Genomic DNA, 18749 nt, shown 5'->3' on the forward strand with positions numbered 1-18749 from the left:
AGTCATCTGCACACGTTTTCTGACATGACTGTACTTGGCTTCCTGATAGCCACTGCATGCAGCTGGCTACTTCTTCTGCCTTTCATAAAGATAGTAGTGACTGCAGTGAAACGCACTAGGCATAACGTTACAAAACATCGCTTTATACATAAAAATGCTGATGTTTTGAAGTGTTTATATGACTAATGCTGTATAAACAGTTTCAAATGATAAGTGGAAGTTGTGTTTGAAAAGAGTGCTAAATGGATCATGTGGCTACATCGTGCCTGGCTGTGTCAGACAGAATGCTAATGTTGTGCAAGTAAAAGTCTGTGGTAGCAGAATCCTGACAACTAAACAGCATGGGCATGACTCTCCTTAATACAGGATCAGCGGCAAACAGAAGCGATCCAGCTGTTACAGGCTCAGCTCACCAACATGACGCTGCTAGTTTCCAATCTGTCAACAACCGTGGCGGAATTAAAACGTGAGGTAATTATAAATCAGTAATATGGCACAAGAACTCAAGCAAAGGAAACAGATACATAAACATATCTCGGTTTGAAGAGGCCTGGGCTTTTTAAGTGAAGCTTTTCATTTGGAAAAATGTCAGTAGTTGTTGCTTCCAGTTCCTGCTTCAGCAGTTGGCCAAGGGACGGGAGGAACAGCTGAGTAGTTTGAGCTGTCTGGTGCACAGCGGACTTGATGTAATAGGTTTTTACTAGAGCCCTACTAGTCCTGTGATTGTAATCTGATCTTGTGATAAAAGATAGAACTTAGGCTCAGATACTCAGTCCAGCTTTCTGTAGTGCGTTGGAGTTGATACTGCTCTGTAAAATGGCTTTTAATTAGACTAAGCACTGACTTCAAAGTGGCAGTAATAGGATTTGTTGCGCTCAGTGTTTGAAACGTGCAGTAGGGAATGGTAAATTTTATGCTTCAAGAACTTTACTGCCATTTGATGTATTATGTGACCAGTTGTATCGGATGGCTTTATGTTCTCCAACTTCAGTAAAATGGGATGCTTTACAGTGTCCAGCACTTACCCTGCCCACTTGAACACCAATAGTCTTGCAACAGGAGATGTGTGAGAGTGTACTGAACGCTGTTGGAACTGGGCTGTGACAACAGACAAGCGTGTGGAGGGCTGTGCTTTTTGCTATTGAGTGGCAAACTAGCATGGCTAAAACCCCCTTCTCTTTTCTTCTCTGGCTATTGTGATCTTTGGAGATAAAGGGAACCTTGGCAACAATATTAGGAACATGTTCTTTCAAATGTTTACATTCTCTAGCCTGGGATTTCAAGCCATATTGTAAACATGACTTTTTTGTGTGTGTTGCCAAGAACGTGTCTTGAGCTGTTTCCTAACGCTTAGTAGGGCTCCCTCGATGCCTGGTTGGCTAAGCTCCTGTTAATGAGTGCTGTGCTTTTGTAGGATCTGACAGTGGGTGATCAGGTTATGTTAGACAAGCATCCTGGAATTTGAGCATGACTTTCCCTGAACTCAGTTCTAGTCACCTGAGTCAACTGGTCTGAGCAATTTGATCAATGATGGTGCTGCAGTCAGCAGAATCTTGTCCTGCATTATCAGCTAGTGGTCTTTAGCTGTTAGTCCTTGAATGCCATATGGCCAACATACTTTGGAAAAACTATTCCAGTTTAAACATTAGTGATAAGAGGGAAAACAAGAAGGTGACTTGAAACGAACAGTTGTGTTCTTTTAAAGTTCTGGTGTTGAAAGCAGAGTGTAACAGTATCACTGCATTGTTCATTAGTCTTTAACAACTATATCAAATTCTTTCAGGTTTCTGATCGGCAAACCTACCTTGTGATTTCGCTGGTTCTCTGTGTCATTCTGGGCTTGGTGGTTTGTGTGCAGCGGTGCAGAAGCACGTCTCAGTTCTGTGAAGATTACTTCTCAAAAATTCCCAAAAGTAATCACTACCCTAGCCCCAAAAGGTAACGTATTTGCACTAGAAGCTTAATTGTTCTCGCAGCTTTTGTTGGTGTTCCCTAAATCTTCTGGGACTGGGGCATCAAGCAGTTACTACTCTGCAGTAGTGGTCTCATAGGAGCATTTTGGAGCTACTGAACTTAACATGCCTTGGTAGCTTAGTACAAAAATAGTAACTACTGTGTCTGTTTGCCAGGCTTCCTAGGGCACCAGGGCAAATGCTGATTTTGTCCTTCTGCCAAGGATGCTCTTTAATGGAAAAATGCATTGTCTTGAGAAAAACATGCATAAAATTTTTTGGGTTTTGTTTCTTAGATGTTTTTCCTCTTATGATGATATGAATTTGAAAAGAAGAACTTCTCTTCCACTGGTCAGATCGCAGTCTTTTCAGCTATCTGGTAAAGAAGGTATTATTCACATATTTAATACAGCTAATCTCTGGTGTTACTCTTGACACTATACAGTCTGTCTTATTGCATGTGTATGAAAATGAAAATCATAGGTTAATGTTGAAGTACACTGGATTGTAGTAGTTTACTTACACATTCTTCATATGAGGTGGTTCGTGAATGTTACCAGATGCTCCCAGAAATGTGCTAAATTAAGCTGAAATGTTAAATCTAGGGTAAACACTAATAGAGGTATAAATGATGGCCTTCTTGTTGGTTGAAACAGTTGATGCAGGTACTCAAGTCTACAAAGCTAGGCAGTTTATACAGAGTGGTATTTCGTAATGCCAAACACAGCCTGAATGCCCTATTTGGATGTCCTAATGGCTTATCTTGAAACTTGGCATATATTTAGGGATCCAAATTTTCTTACTGCAGCCAATAGACCATTCCTCTTGGTTTGGCAAAGAGGATTGAATGATCTGGTCATTTGAGTATTCGCAGTAGACTGAGGACAAATGAATTTTGACTTCTTAGGCCATCATCATTGTGCAAAAACAAAAGTGGCGCAGGTCATAAAAACTATTGAGTATTGCAGCTGATGCCGTGCTTCTAGATTCAGCATTTTTTCTTCAGTTTTTTTGTACTGCACATAAAACTGGGTGGAAATTTGACTTGATTTGGGAACATTGCAGTAAAGATCAGACTTTTTTTTTCAGAATTGTGGTTTTTTAGTATTCTCTGCTGCTTAGGCTTGGAAGAATGATTTACAAAGCACTAATGGAGGAACACCAGACGGCTCTTATGCCAGTCTGAATATCTATCTGTGCTTCTAGCTGCACATTAAACACTGTTACATTGTTAACGGTGTATTTTTGAGAAGCCCACTTCTGCCAGCCACCTGCCCCTTTTCCCCAAGGGGTGTTCTGGGCCATAGGAGCAGTGCACAACCTGTCAGAAGGTCAGGAGTTTCCGTGTCTGTCACTGCCAGCTGCCGTGACAGCAGACGGGAATTCTTTAGTGCCAACTTCACTTTCCGTGTGGTTGTGTTGAAAATGGCTTTGTTCTAGAGCTGGCAGCGTTAGTAAATTCTTGTACTCTTTCTTATAGTGGATCAAGAGGACCTGTACATCGTAGAACCCCTCAAGTTCTCCCCAGAGAAGAAGGTACAGTAGCTGCAGAGGCAGGCTGAGGCTGACACATTCCTGCCGGCAGGTGGTGTGTGTCTCGGCTGCTCTCCTGGCTCCTGGGGTTGGGCTTTAAGCTCTGCTTGCCTGTCAGAAGCTGACTGTTTCTCTTTTTATTTGTGGTTTCAGAAAAAGCGTTGCAAATACAAAAGTGAAAAGATAGAGACTATCAAGCCGATGGCAGAGCCTCTGCATCCTGTAGCCAATGGGGAAATAAAAGGAAGGAAGCCGTTTACAAACCAGAGGGACTTCTCTAACATTGGGGAAGTTTATCACTCTTCGTATAAAGGGCCTCCGTCTGAAGGAAGCTCAGAAACGTCATCACAGTCTGAGGAGTCTTACTTCTGTGGCATTTCAGCTTGTACGAGTCTGTGCAATGGACAAACCCAAAAGACAAAAACTGAGAAGAGGGCTATAAAGCGAAGACGGTCTAAAGTTTCAGACCAAGGGAAGCTCATAAAAACTCTAATACAGACTAAGTCAGGGTCAATGCCAAGCCTGCATGACATAATCAAAGGAAACAAAGAGATAACAGTGGGAGCACTTGGTGTCACGGCAGTTTCTGGACACATCTAAAACTAGCTGAACTTCTCAAACAGGAGAGTGTTTGTTCATTTGAGAACAGTCTGTGGTATTCTGTGGGAGGATGGTGGGAGACGAAGAGCTCAACTAATTGGAAAGTATTCAGAAATTTGGTTTCTGCCTTTTTAAATAGATGGGATTGTGTCAATCTTGGCTATAAGCTGCAGCTTTACAAGGCTGATAATTTCCTATGAGAACATCTTGGGGGGGGAGGGAGGGCAGGGTTCATTTTATAAAGGTTTTTTCACAGTTCCTGGGGCGGAGATTTTTTGAAACCCAGTTTGTTGGGTGGAATAGGGATAAAAGCCTAATCCTCTTCCTTCAGCTTTGTTCCTATTTCTTGCACCTTCCCATATTTATGTGCCTTTTGTCTATTTATAATGCCACTGGAAGAGGGGAGATACAATTGTTTGTCATTTGATTTATTTTGTAATTTCTCTAGCTTTTTTTGAAGATGCAACACTACAGTGCTGTAAAGGGACATGTGTTGGCCTTCAGCTGGACTCAGTAATGTGGACTGGATACTGTAAAAATACTAATAGGTGGACTTGCCTGACTAAATCCCGGTTTTGCAAACTCAGTTGAGAAAAGTGTCTCACTAGGGTTAGTAGTTAGATTTATCTCCACCTTCCGTTACAAATCAGAGCTGTAGTCAGAAGTACTGAATGAATGACAGTTCCTCTGTAGCATTTCTTGTGTACGCTGGGATCTTACGCTGACAAATGCGTTTGTTACCTAAACTGACTGCTGTAGTTCTCCAGGAGAGATGAATGGGGAGTGCTCACTGTTTCTGTGTGAAGAGTTTAGGGGAAAGCTCAGCTGAAGAACGCAAGGGTGAGTTGAGTTTGCAAAGCCTCGAAGTCTACCCCGTCAGGTTGGTTCCAAGTGGGTATTTCCACGACGTTTGCTTTTGTATTGGCTAACAAATGTGCAGTGTTTGTATGGTTGGTATTTTCATATCCAAGTGTTTTTTATTTTGACTGTGACTGTATATTTGGATACTATAGAGTGCGTGATTGGTAAAATGCTGTATGTATCTGAGTGAGTGGAACAAAAGGTTACTCCTTTTGGCAAATGTTACAGGTTCATGTTGTAAAAAATAAGTTAACTTATTGAGCACTTTTAGTGGTACCCTTTTTAACAGATCTAATGCCTTTCCTGGGTATTGTATGTAATGTGACTTATTTAAAGCCTTTGTTTTTTTTGCTGCTTTCTTGTTAGTTTATGAATACTTTAGGGTGATGTACTTTTGGATTTGATCTGCACAATTAGCCAGTCGGAGCACATGAATCAGACTTGTTGAACATGAATTCAAAAGGGTTTCAAACCTGAATGAGGAAAATACACACCACCTGAGTGCGGCATACGATGTTGTGGAACAAGAGTATGTAACTACAGAGCTGTAGTGCCATTAGAAACTGTGAATTTCCAAATAAATCTGAACACTTTGTCTTTAATGTAGTGGTACTTTTCCTTTGATAATCAAACTTGTAGCTTAATTTTACCTCTGAGAAGGACTAGTCTTTAAATTTCCATGCAGAACCAGGACACATGGAACCATTTGTAGCAAGCACAGCAGTGCTGTGTGCAGCCCAATGCCAACCTCGCTGGATGTCCAGCCCCTTCTCAGCCCTTTTCTCAAATGAGACTTTCTCAGTGCTAATTTCTCTTGACTCATAGCACTCCCTGTGATGAAGTTAAAACAAATTGCATGTGGGGTTTGGTGCAGGATGGAGACTGCTTTTGTGGGGGGTGATTTTTCCTGGTGTGGGTTTTTTTGTTTTAAATTACCTTCCTTCCTTTTGACGCGTCACTTTTAGGAAGTCTGCTTTCCTTTACTGCCCTGGCTGTTTCTGAGCTCTTCGCATCAGTAAGAATTCTCACCACTAAGACTCGGCTGAAGTTGGACGCTTCTGAATTCTTAGAAAAGCCCATTTAATGACCTTCCCATGAGAGACCTCAAGTATGCTGATAGGTATAGAATGAGGCCAAATGAGTCATGATGCAATATGCTGGTGTCAAATGTGTCCTTGGTAGGGGTTTTTATTTACCCTTGGTTGCTGCTCGCCTGTAAGCATTAGATGAGGGGAAAAAAGTGTTAAACCAGTGATGATCATATATATTTATCAACTATATGGTGTGAGCATATAGCTCCATGGCATGTTAAGTTTCATGGAAGCAGCTACTTGAAGGCTTTGTGAATCCTGAGCTTTTCTGGAACTGTGGTGTTACATAGAGGGCTGGAAACCTTCCTCATCATCTTTTTCTGTTTTATTGGAATAGGTAACTCTTGTCCTTTTTTTTCAATTGATTTTCCCTAGACTGAATTTCCTCACAGCACTGGAGAGCTGTCCATGAAGATTACGTGGAAATTATAATTTAGGAATTAGCAGCACTTTGCTGTGCTTCCTCATGCAAGAATTGTTTCTAAAAACATTTTATGTACTCATCCTCGTTATCTTTTGGGAACATGATATTTAGCCTTGAGCTGAAATGCATTTTTTATGTTCTTTTGCTGATGTAGTCTGTTTTATACCTTAGGTGCTGGTAAGTTTGAGTAGGCAGTGAGTGTTTAATTTCCAAGTATATGTTCAAGTTTCCAAGTCAACAATTTCAGGTGTGAAACTAAATCACTCTTCCTTTATTCCCTGCAATCTGCCCTAAAGTTGGGCAGGGCTTAGAGATCCAAGAAGTTGATGCATTCCATGGAGAAAAAAAATAAAATAAAATACCACCAATAAAGCTTGTCATATAATGAACATATAGGGCAGATGCTATGGAAATAATGTACATCTAAAATAGAGCAGAGCTCTGTTTCAGGCGTATGGTTTGAGGCCACGTGGCTTGCAATTCACGCTGGAGATGTGGCAGTTACTGTAAGTGGTAGCTAACAGGGTCAGAAATAATTCTCACTCAGGCTCCCATGTTTCAAAACTGTCTTGGGAAGACCTCATAGTATTCACTCTTCTGAAAGTGTCCCACAAAATCAGTATAAAAAACGCATAACATCATTTAGCTGTGTAGATTCACTGTCCTGAAAGCTCATTATTGTTCTTAAGAAATGCTGCCTCTGGACTCTATGCCTACAGAAGCTTGTGTGCATTCATCTGGTGTGATGGGGAGGGAGTAAAAGCATTGCCCACAGTGCAGACTTGTTTTAAGTACCCAGCTAACAGAAGCCTGGGCACCTGTTATTTTTAAAAAAAAAAGTCAGCTTTTTTTTTTTTGGTGCTGAGTCAGTGGAGATTGACAAGAGTCATTGCTGCTAACAGCGGAGTTCATCTGTCATAGGATCTGGTGCGTGTCAATCAACGATCAACTTTCCATATTCTCGTGTTACCTAAGCATTTAAACTATGTCCAGGTCTAAACTTTCGCATCAACTACTACGTGCTTCAACCACTGAAAAAGCATTTGAGGAACCTACTGACCTGCTTGTGCTGTTGTGAACTGGTGTGTTTGCCTCTGGCAATAGGATGGAGACTGAACCACAGCTTCCTCTTGCTCTGCTTGCTGCTTTAAATTATTTGTAACCACTTTTTTATTTTTTAAAAAAAGGGCACACTCCTAAAGTCAAGTTCTTATTTGCTTAATGTAACCCTTTCATGTGGGCTCTTGAGTCATTTTTTACTTCCCATTTTGGTCTTATTAGTGTCGCATTGACTAGCTTTCAAAACCTGATTCTTTGAAATCAAGCCTCTCCTAAATTGGTCATAATCTATATAGAGATGAAGGTGGCTCATAAAGCTTGACAAATTCCTGTGGCATCGTGAGTACTTAAAAGGAGGCCTCGTCTATCTTGTGATATTTCAGGTTGGGCGATTCTTGGTGCGAAATACCAAGAAATCAGGTTTGTGTTCTAAGCGGTGAGGGCTGCATTACTGCTCCTTGGGAACAATCACAGAATTGGCAGGAGGCAAGTCTCTGGGGGTTAATGGCTTGCTCAAGCACCTGTCTTGCTTGCCTCTTTTCCACAGGTGGGGCAGGAAGGGTGCTGTGTTTTCTCAGGTTTCCCCTTGGAGTGCTGGCAGCTGTCGCAGGACCTATCCTTTTGGGCTGCTGCAGTTGCTGTCCCAACAGGAGACAGTCTGCCTCCTGCTCCTGAGGTTTCAGATGTGCAGGGAAGAGATGAGCGTCCAGCTGCTGGGCAGTCCATGGCAGAGGAAGACTTTGCTACCCTTTAAACTGTTACAAACGCAAGATGCCCTGCTTTAAAAACACAACTCCTTTTTCCAACCAACCGGTTACGAACTAGGCATGACCTCCTGGTCTTCATTATGATTTCTAGAGGGCTTTGAGTCAGATTGTGCCAAGTTTATTCAGTATAATGCATAACTTCAAAAACCAAACAGATATATTGGAATAGCCATGAGAATTTTTTTCATTAAAGCACATCTCCCTGTAAGTTATTACTTGGTAGGTGGCTTTGGCAGCAGCTGGTATAGTGAGAAGTGCAGCTGTTGATGACATTACAATGCAGAGGTCTCATCTTTCAGCTCCCTAGGGCACAGCTGTGCTGTGTGTGCTGGGGGTGGACTCTTCTCCAGGATGCCACTGGGAGGTTTTGTGGAGCTGTTGGAGCCACCTGAGCTCTGCTGCAACCTCAGACAAACCACAACACTCAGCGAACAGCTCTGGGGATTACCTTAAGAAGCCTGTCGCAGCGAAGGGAGCCGTTTCCTGTTACAAAATCTGTTGCACGCAGAAGCACTTGGAGCACTTTCTGATCTCTTTGCACCACAAATGTTTCCATCAGAGGACGGATAGTCACAAACATGCACTGTATAAACACATTACTAGCCATATCTGCCAGCAGAAGGTATTTAGGCTGTATACATTAAGCATCAGTGGAAATCCAGTATTGTTAAAATATGCAAAGTCTGCTAGCTGTTGTGGTGGTATTGGTAGGAAGAGAACTACAGCCTGAGGTGCCTCTATGGTGGCTTCTGCTTTTGCCAGCTTGCCATGTGAGATGAGATGGAACAGCTTAACAAGCTTCACTTAATTAGTACAAACATGTTCCACTTCATTTGGAACAATTAAAGTGTAGAGGTCTGACCACAAAGTGCTGTGGGTAGGCAGCCACCAAGTAGCATGTCTCATCTCGTGGAAACCCTGAGTGTCGAACAGCATCAGGTATTGCTAAGAAAATCTGGGGGTTTGTATCAGTTTGAGAAGAGAGAATGTTCCCAGGCCTTGTTTAGCTGAAGTGCTAGCTTAGGAAAGGATGGTGAAAATCAGGAATCTTTCCCATGTAGTCCTTCATTTGAAAATGATGATTTTAAGAGCTGCCAAGGAGCTTTCTGCTGCTTTACTGCTGTTTCTCCTACTGCAACTGGTCTCACCATGCTGCTTTTCGTAGGTCACTTACTAAGTTATAGATGAGAGGAACGTCTTTTGATGAGGACTGGAGATTAAGATAATTCTGTGCCTTCTGGAGCTAGCAATGGAAAATAAATGTTTGCCACCCTGAGGGTATTTTTTCCTTTGTTAGATCTGGTGGCTGGAGGCTATGTCCAGCTGCTGGGCCCTCTACGAAGTCACTGAGAACAAGAATCCCTGTCTGTGACTTTTCAGGAAAAGAGCTTGAAGCAGTTAATGAATCTCTCTTATTAGCCACAACTTGACACAGTTACTGCTGAAATTTCAGGGTTGTACACACAGCCCAGAAAACTACCTGTAGCTCAAGATTACATCTCAGGGATGTCAGCTGCAGGTCCCTCAGTGTTTTGGGAGTTTGGCTGACATGGAACATGGGTGTCGAGGTGTCTGTAATGAGATGGGACGTGGCTGTGGGCAGCACACATGTTGGGGGGCTGAATTTGCTCAGTGATGCAGAGCTGAGTGGTGAGCCTGGGGGAAGTTGGTGAGGACTGGTAGATCTCATTTTATTTTTTTAATAGGCTGAGAATGGCTGTTCCCAAGGAGGAGTAAAATGGTCAAATACCGATCTAGCCACGTAGGCCAGCAGAACCAGCTGGCATTTTCCAGGGCTGAGACTGGCTGATGCACTGGCAGCGTGAGGCAGTTTTGATCCCACGTGAAGGGTTTATGAATGCAGTTATTGACGGGAAATCAACATCTGTGTGTTCGCTGTGGTCTTCCTCGCAACCTCTGAGCGGCCACAGCAGCTTGTTCCATTTTCTTTCATGACTAAGTTATCGTACGATGTTTAATAACCTGCTTTTTTCTTTCCTGTATATTCAAGCAATTGATCCCATTACCTCATAACCTCTGTACTTCGTTCCCTTTCTTTTATTACAGATGCAATCAAAAGAAATGAAATCTTACTCTGCTTTCAATTCCCTTTTGAGCTGCTTTGGCTCTTTCCCCTGCTCGATTCTCTCCTGCCTCAGGTCCCAGGCAGAAGGGCCCTGCAGAGCCCTGTACCTCTCCTGCCGAACCCAGGGCTGCTGCCCACTTGTTGGGATCATGGTGCAGTTTGCACATGCTTGATGAACGAGAGAACAAAATCTCTTGCTTGCTGGAAGAGGGCCTTAATATGGCAATGCCAGGCCAGAGCTTTCAGAGATGGGTTTTGAAATCTGCTCTTGTGTGAATGTGAATGTCTCCCTAGTGGGCTGTGGGCAACGAGGCCACATCTTTACACCTGCCTCATGCTTCTAGCAGAGAGTGACCGTTGAGGAAATTAAAAGCATCACCTTCCCCTGGGAAAATGGAGCTGTTAAAACCATGTAATAAAGAAACAGCACTAAGATGTCAGCGCTCACCACAAGGTCGCACAACCTGTGGGATGCTGTGTGATGCTGGGGCAGGAATGGCAGCTGGGCTCCAATCCGTGTGCCTTCCCCTGCCCTCCTGCCTTACTGGACAACCTAGGGGGCTGTGCAGGACCCTCAGGGCTGGCACACTCAATTATCACCTACGTGGGCTGTTAAACCTGACCACTGCTTATCTCCGGAGTCAGGGCAGTGCAGGGCTGGTGGTGGGCCCTTTGCTCAGTGGCACAGAGATCTGGCAGTGCTGGGTGAGTTCTGGTGTCTTCTGCACCCCTTAAAGGCTTCAGTGGGTGAAGATAATAGTATGTGTGGAAGCAGTTTTTTTCCCAAGCTTCCATTCTACTGTTCAGTCAAAAATAAATCCTTTTTTTTTGTTATAAATGCTATCTCCCTCGGCTTTGGCTTCCAGTTAGTGGCTCTTTAGAAAGGCTTTTTCTGTGAGATAAGAACCCTCTGCTGATAGAAATCTCGTCTCTCTTTACAGATTTTCTTGTGCTGTCTGTCCATGCCACTCTGTTCTTGAATGAACCAAACACCTTTGCTGTCTGGCAGTTATTGCAGCTCCTTCCTGAACCCCTCTGAAGTTGAATATGAACTTGTAACATGAGTTGTGGGACTGTCTGTATCTTCCCAGTTAGCCTGGTGCTATGTGTAAGCTCATACCCATGGCCCCTGTGTCCTTTCCCTGCTGCAAGCTCACGTCCAGCTGGGCAGCCTCTCTGTGTTGCTTTCAGACCTGTGCTTTATTTCTAATTTCTCAGATGTTATTTGCTATCTAAAGAGTTGGATCTGCAGTCTGTGTTCCTAGGCTTGCTTTCTTCTGATTGAATTCTCTGTTCTTGTGTTTTTCTTTTTTGGCACTGTCTTATCAGTTATTTTAATCTGCAAATATTACTTGCAGTTAATAAAATTATTTCCTAGCTCTGGGGGAAAGGTGTTCAACTAGCACAGTATAGAGGAAAACGCCTGGAGTGAAATCAGAAGCCTTTTCCTGGATGGTGCTCTGCTTGCTTTATCCAAGATACTCATAAGGGAGCGTTCATGGGGTGCATCTCTCCTGCCCCATGTGGCTGGCACTTACTGGTTTTGTACTAATTGCCTCTCCTGGCTTTCGGGTTAATGTTCTGAAACCAACACACCCTTGGCTTTGAATGCTGTCTTTCTGAATGCTTCTTAACCACTTCTTCAGTTGGTCTTGGGTGTAATTTATGCAGCCTTGTGGGCTCTCAATAGTTGCTTTTTAGCATTTCCAATAGTCAGTGCTATAATAGGAAATATTTATTAATTGCTTTCAGATGTGTATCTGTACAGAACCTTGATGTCTTCCTCCTACGCAGCGGTTCACACCGAACTTAATTTTATTTTTCTGTCAAGTATTAGATCTAGATCATTATTCAAGTTCTGCTTTCCTTGAGATAATATATGCATATATAAATGCATTATTTAGTCTTTAAACCTACTGATATGAACTTGTATCTGTGTTTCTTAGCTGCTGCCTGATTCTATTTGCTGTCAGTACAAACTTTAGCATAGTGCTGTGTATTGCTAATAAGAACTCCCACCTTTCCTCTGGGGGCAAAGGGAGCTGAAGGGAAGAATTCTTCTTAGCAAGTTACCATTTTTTTTAATCTGTGTAACAGATTAATTCCTTGCATTTTTGCTGATTTTGCCATACGTGATCCTCTGATAAAGGGTATGGAAAGTGTTTACAATTGGTGATCTTCTGGCAGAGAGACAAAATTGGACACCCCTTTTGTCCTTATGTCCTTTTTTACTGCTCAGCTGTCCCTGACCAGTATTTTGGGTGAGAACAACCTTGCCTGAATTTTGACTCCCAGCTTTCATTAATTCACCCACCCATTAACAAAAAAGTCATCTTTGTGAAAATAGGAAACAGTGGGTGACTGATAAGTGCACTTGTGACATTTAAGAGAGCCTGCTCATGTGCCCACAATCCCACCAGGATGAGCTGTCTGTGGTGAAATGTCAGAAAAAGGTGGGGGCTCAGCCTGAAGACCTATAAGCATCCCGGTGGAGGAGAGGCAGAGGTGACCCTGTTTCATGAGAGTATTTGGAGACTCAGGAAGTTCTGGGCTTTGGTCCTTGCTCCTTGGGCCATTACTGTATTTTTATAGCAGTTGAGGGGCTCCAGCTCCAGTGGCGTGCATGGTCCATGTTGCAAAAAAAACACAGGTATGGTGGTGCCATTGTCCTTGTTGTTCTATGTTGAAGGTAGGCATGACCAGGTGTGAACTGCTGGAGGTGGATTTGTGCTACTTTTATGTCTAGAAACCTAGAAGTACGAGGAAGATTCAGACAGGCTGCTGAAACTATTCATGCTGAGGATCATCACTTCAGCAAGCGGCTGTGGTGAACATCTTCAAAAAGCAGTGGGGTGGCTGGTGGTGCAGGGCTTTGAGGGCACATCTGACTGTTAGCGGTGCGGTTGGAGGCACAGCTCAGCCCTTGCTTTGGAGAAACCAGTGTGCGTATGTTGTTGAAGTGTGCTGTCCTCAAACGCCAGGTTTTGATGTTCCAGATCAAAGCCTCCATGTTGGGGCTGCTTTCTTCAGCCACAAGAGACAAAACTCCAGTTTTGTTCTTGCGTTAGGCGTTTCCTTTTTTCAATACTGTCCCCTACAAGTACACACATCTGTGAAATGGAAGAGCAAATTGCTATGGACAGTGTTCTGAGAGTGCCTGTAAATCTATGGGAAATCACATTACCACCATTTAGATTTCTGTGGCCAACGAAGCCTTAAACTGAGAAATAAAAATGTTCTTGTCTCTCTTTGTGATTTTGTCCTTCCAGCGTGGCCCAAACTCTGGATCCTTTCTTGAAGGGTAAGAGAAATTCTTTGAAGGTGTGTAGCTCAGCATCTGTCCCAGGTTTAATCATGAGTCTCTCACCAAGGTTAGGTCCTGCTGTAGCATTCACCATTGTAATGAAGAGAAGATTTAAAAACAAAAAACAAACAAACAAAACCCTTCCCTCTCTGATGCTTCAAGAGGGCTGTGGGATTAGAGATAGCATTTGCAGAGGTAAGTGTGGCAGCAGAAGCTGCTGGAAGAGCCTGCTTTTGCCCCAGGGTGATGTTTCTGGTGCTACAGTGCACTGCTGGTTCAGTCTGCCCAGTGCCCCTCAGTGATTTGGTGTGGTGCAGGCAGCCCACGGCACTGACTGTGCTTGGGCTGTTAGTGCTGGGGCAGCTCTGCTGAGGCTGCAACACCAACAATATCTTCCTCTTGTCGATTGCATTGGTTTGTAACAGTGGGATGGTGTCTGGAACCAGGGTATATGCGAAACTATACCCAGGATTTGTGCCATAGGGAGCAGACAAGGTGGGATACAATGGAAAGCAGTAATTTGTCCTCTGTAAAATGAAGTAATACTTGAGTGCCTGCAGATGTACTTGGGATCAGGTCTTCATCCTTCTGCCGAGGAGATTGTCCTCAGCTCTGCTTCTTGTGCAGGGTGCCAGAAGCAGAAGAGTCTTTGTTCCCTCTGCTTGTGGTGCAGGACACCGCAGTGGAAAAGCAACTGCCTCTGCCTGAGTGGGCTGCTGGAAAGGGTGGCTGGCTGGTGGGTGTGTGCTGGGCTGATTACTCAGCCCCTGGCTGCCAGCACAGCCCTCGGGTGTGCTGCTAGCACTTCGCTGGCTGCACCTGCTTCCCGAGGCTTGTGTTGTGCGAGCGCCGTCTGCCACTGGCTTCGTCCCGCTGTGTGTGCATGCTGCCGCTGTGTGGGAGGAGCAGGCGGATGCCCCGAACTTGCAGACGAGGGCGGAAGCTTTTGGGGGTTTGCTATTTCTGCTTGAGGCTTTCATAGAGTTCTGCAGCATCTGAGCTGGGTGTTCACTGCTGGAGTGATGCAGGCATATAAAAGCAGAGCTGGGTCTTCCCCCAGGGCTCAGTCTGGGCCAGCCCCGGCAGTTTTTGGCTGCCACATGGAAGATCACGCAAAGCACGTCCAGCCCATCCCACTCCCAGCCATGCAGCAGAACTTGAACTACGTGTACCCACAAATATTTTGGGTGGACGGCTGTGCCAATACCAGTACCTCCCGCCCTCCGGCACCCCCTATTGCTCCCTTCCCACCACCAGTACCTGATCGGAGGAGAAAGCCAAAGAGCACCAGGGAAAGGAGCAGCATCGGCTTCCTGGTGATCTCCTTGCTGATCCTGATGGCCCTGACTGGAGTGGGGTTGAGCATGTTTCAGATTTTCCATCTGGAGAAGCAACTGGCAGAACTCAGAGAGGTAAAGTTTGGCTGGCTACCTGCAGAGGCTGTGGGGAAAAGTTGGTGGCAGCAACGTGTCTGCCTCACCAGTGTGAGTGGGGCTGTTCATTGCTGTGGAGGACTGCTCTGTTGGTGACTGTGATATATCTGGATGTCTTGTTTGAGTGCTGCAGGGTCTCTCTCCCTGTATGGTTCTTCCCTCCTTCCAGCTCTGCCTGAGCTAGCCATTGTTGAAGATAGTCTTTGGCTGCATCTAGATGATGCCCTTATGCTCTCACCCTGCTAAGAGAGCTTGTCGCTCTTCTTTTTTGACAGTCTGCCAGCACTGAACACATCACTCCAGCTCTGGAGAAGCTCATAGGTGAGTTGATGTAGGCAGAGGAACTCCTCCATTCCTGCGTCTGCAAATGCTCCTGTCAAATTCTTTCCTCCTCTTGTTAAGGGACAAAGGTGGGGTTGCAGCTCTGATGCTCTGAAAGTGCTCCCTTCATTTGCTTGGCTAAAGGAGAGCTTTATCTCTGGGGTATGGCGAAGGAGTCCTGCACCCTGCCTGCTGGAGTGCTTGGTGGTGTGAACAACGTGTCCCGGGGCAGTCTGCCTCTGCCTTGGGGCTCCCGGGCCCTAGTGGGGCAATGGTACGGGGGAACTCTGCTGTGAAAATGAATTCTGGCTGTCTTAACACTCAGCAACAATGTGCATGGAACAAGGAGAACAGAGAACCAATATGGGCACCACACATTTCTGCTTTGTCTCCTCGCTTGTTAAGATTTTGGGATGACGTACAGGGTTTCATTTTCTTTGGGGGTGGGGGATTCACTCGCACCCTTGAGAAGGAAACTTATTTTTTCCTAAATTTTTTTGGTATGCAGTCTCACTGCAACCAAAACTAGTTGAGAAGAACCTCATTACATGGTGTTTTTTCTCTTACAAAATGTCATTTCAGTGAAATTGAAACTTGCCAAAGAACCTAAAAATGTCTCTAAATTTAGGCTTCTGCTTAAGCCCACTGATGAAGCCATTTTAAGATGAAAACTCTCTCTTTGCTCTTTTTGTTCTTCCCTTTGCTTTTGGTCATGTCTAAATCTTTTACTTCAGTGTTTTTTTTTTTTTTTTTTTTTTTTTTAAAATCTTCCTATTTCCCTGCATTATTTGTCTGAGCACCTCTCTGTCTCTTTACATTAAGTCACAGCCTTGTGCTGCTGTGAATCTGCACCATTTCAGCTTCATGGGCACCTCCCTTCTGCTCTCCGGGCTGCCTTTTCCATGGAGCATATAGCTAATGCCTTCTCTATTTTCATGCAGGGCAGGAGAGACAGGCAGCGAAAAAGGAAGTGAGGAAAGCAGCACACTTAACAGGTATGTGCTGAGGGCCCAGCAAGATGTGGGAGCAGAGGATGGGGCACGTGGCTGGGGGGAGAGGGCAGCCTGGTTATAGTTGTAAGGAGGTGCCTCATACAGGCTTTCTCAGTTTCCTTTGGTAATGTGTGTGCTCTGGCAGCTGGAAGTTACTCCCACAGCTAAAATCTTCCCCTTATTCAGGCTCTGCAATGAGAGCTCTAGTTTTTCGGTTGGGCTTTGTTTTGTCTGTGGAGTGTGTTGGGCAGAGAGCTTTCAGAAGCAGCTCAGCACCAGGTGAGCACACAGCAGGTGAGGGCTCCCACCTCCCCAAGGTTGGAACAGACATTTTCACGAAAAGGACACAGAAAGCAGCTGACTTGTTGTGACATCAGGTATAACTTATGAAAAGACACCTTAATGCTTGTACTTACTGCAATGCCTCTCTCCTTTCGGCTTCCAGGAAACCCATCGCAGCGGGACCTCCCTTTGGAGTGGGAGCCTGTCTCCGGACATGCTTTCACTAACGGCATTCAGTACCGCAACCAGGGCCTCGTGATCAACGAGACTGGCCTGTACTACGTGTACTCCAACGTGCTCTTCCGAGGAAGCATCTGCAGCAGCCAGATGTTGAGCCATGTCGTCTACAAGACAAATCCAGCCTCGCCAGGCAGCCACGTGCTGATGGAGGACAGATACATCAATTACTGTGCAAATCAGAAAATGTGGGCCCGGAAAAGCTATCTGGGGGCTTTATTCAAGCTCAGGGAGAGGGACAGTCTGTATGTCAATGTCTCCAAAATCTCTCTGGTTAATTTTGAGGAATCCAAGACATTCTTTGGCTTATTCAAGCTTTAAATGGCACTGTTGGAGCATGGCTGGCAGCAGCCCCAACTCTCCCAGGCATGCACAGGAGGTAAGGGCTGCTTGAGAGGCAGCAGCCCCATGCCAAGCCAGGGTTTCTTGCTAGGAAGAAGGAACCATGTTACGGCCATCTGCATGAGTGGGCTCAAGTGACTGGTAAAAACTCGAAACCAGGCCTCTGGGAAGCACCTAGGCTGTCCTGTGATGACCTGAAGAGAATTGCACATTTTCCTCCTCTGAGTAAAATGACAAACCAAAAATGTAGAGCATCAAGGATGCTGTTGAAACTCACTACTTGCTCAAGAAGGCTGTGCTACCTGAGAAGGCGCTGGGGCCTCAGTGGCTTTGGCCTACACGTGGTGTTGTGCACCCAGGGAGCTTGGGCCAGCACGTGTGTGGGGACAGCTGGATGGCATTGAGGAGGCCACTCAAGCTTGGACCATGCAGTGCCACACCACAGGGGGTGGTATGGGAGCAACCTCAGGCTCCTTGCCCCAAGCAGTGTCCTGTCTGCCCTGCCTGGGCATTTGGCACTGTAATTGCCGTCTGACAGATAGCCACCTGCCAGGTGGCTTGTTAAGTGGGATAGACTTGTTTTTGTGTTAAATTATGGACTATTCCCTTTCCAGAAAATGCTTTCAACCCCCTTTATTTAAATTGCCCTGACAGCTTCACAAGGAATGTTCTGGAAGTGGTAGCGCCGTGAGGGGGTCCCAGCCCTGTTGAGAAACCATGATCTGGCTGGCTCCTCTCCACACTGTGGGGGCATGGATGGGGGGTGAGGTGCCCCCCACATGTCAGCCCAACTCACTGACAAGACCTGAGCAACATGGCAGTGGAGCCTGAAGTGAAAACAGTGGCTCCAGCCCCTTCCTGCCTTTACGGTGCCTCAGGCCCTCTGTGGAGACCTGGCCCTGGCTGCCCCTAGCATGGCCCCCGTATGAGTGTCTCCTGAGCAAAACAGAGATGGTAAATAAAGATATATTTTTCTAGAAAACAGCACTGTCCTCTCCTCATTTGGCCCTGAAGGCCTTGGGTCAGGGTCCGGGACCCTGCTCTTTCTGCAGCAGCATGGGAGAAATCTGGCAGCTTGACTCCACTTTGCTCCTTGTCACAGAGCTCTGGGAAAACCAAAGTGTTGGATCAGGACTGATGAGGTGGGCAGCTCAGACTGAGTTTCCCAAGCCCTGTTTGGCTATCAGGGAGGGGGGCTAATCTGGAAATTCAAGCCTGAGCTGGTGTGGAGAGAAATGTAGGTGGGAAACATTTTGAGAAGATCTGCTGTGCTTCTGAAACATTGTTTTGGGTCTGTTTTGGGAGCTCTGTTCTGGATGTGGGTGGCTGGGAGCTCTACCCCACGTGCTGGAGATGGTGTGCTGTGGTGTTTGGAGCTGGATACAAGCCTCTCCCCTGTCCCCAGATCATCTTTCCTCCAGGTCTCAGCGAGGTGTGGAAGAGCTTTGGAAGCAAGTCAGTCACT

At 45.3% G+C, this 18749-nt stretch overlaps 2 protein-coding genes across 5 annotated transcripts in view; both read left to right on the forward strand.

Annotated features, from left to right (window-relative positions):
- SUCO (SUN domain containing ossification factor) overlaps window positions 1-5548 on the forward strand; it is a 40246-nt gene extending 34698 nt beyond the window's left edge. For 2 of the 4 annotated variants that reach the window (XM_032192074.1, XM_032192072.1), the window contains 5 exons: window positions 367-471; window positions 1784-1938; window positions 2249-2340; window positions 3433-3488; window positions 3639-5548. In XM_032192074.1, the coding sequence (XP_032047965.1) occupies window positions 367-471; window positions 1784-1938; window positions 2249-2340; window positions 3433-3488; window positions 3639-4085 (855 nt within the window). In that variant the 3' untranslated portion in view covers window positions 4086-5548. Of the gene's footprint in view, window positions 1-366; window positions 472-1783; window positions 1939-2248; window positions 2341-3432; window positions 3541-3638 lie in introns of all 4 variants that reach the window. The other 2 variants (XM_032192073.1, XM_032192075.1) reach the window with 2 other exon arrangements.
- A 9274-nt stretch (window positions 5549-14822) lies between these two features.
- Window positions 14823-17263, forward strand: FASLG (Fas ligand). The gene is made up of 4 exons (XM_032191867.1): window positions 14823-15089; window positions 15386-15431; window positions 16373-16426; window positions 16869-17263. Exons 1-4 carry the CDS (start codon window positions 14823-14825, stop codon window positions 17261-17263), a joined length of 762 nt encoding a protein of 253 aa, XP_032047758.1.
- The last annotated feature ends 1486 nt before the right edge of the window (window positions 17264-18749 follow it).

This window comes from Aythya fuligula, chromosome 8 (assembly GCF_009819795.1).
Source record: "Aythya fuligula isolate bAytFul2 chromosome 8, bAytFul2.pri, whole genome shotgun sequence".
In the NCBI taxonomy this organism is placed as follows: Eukaryota; Metazoa; Chordata; class Aves; order Anseriformes; family Anatidae; genus Aythya; species Aythya fuligula.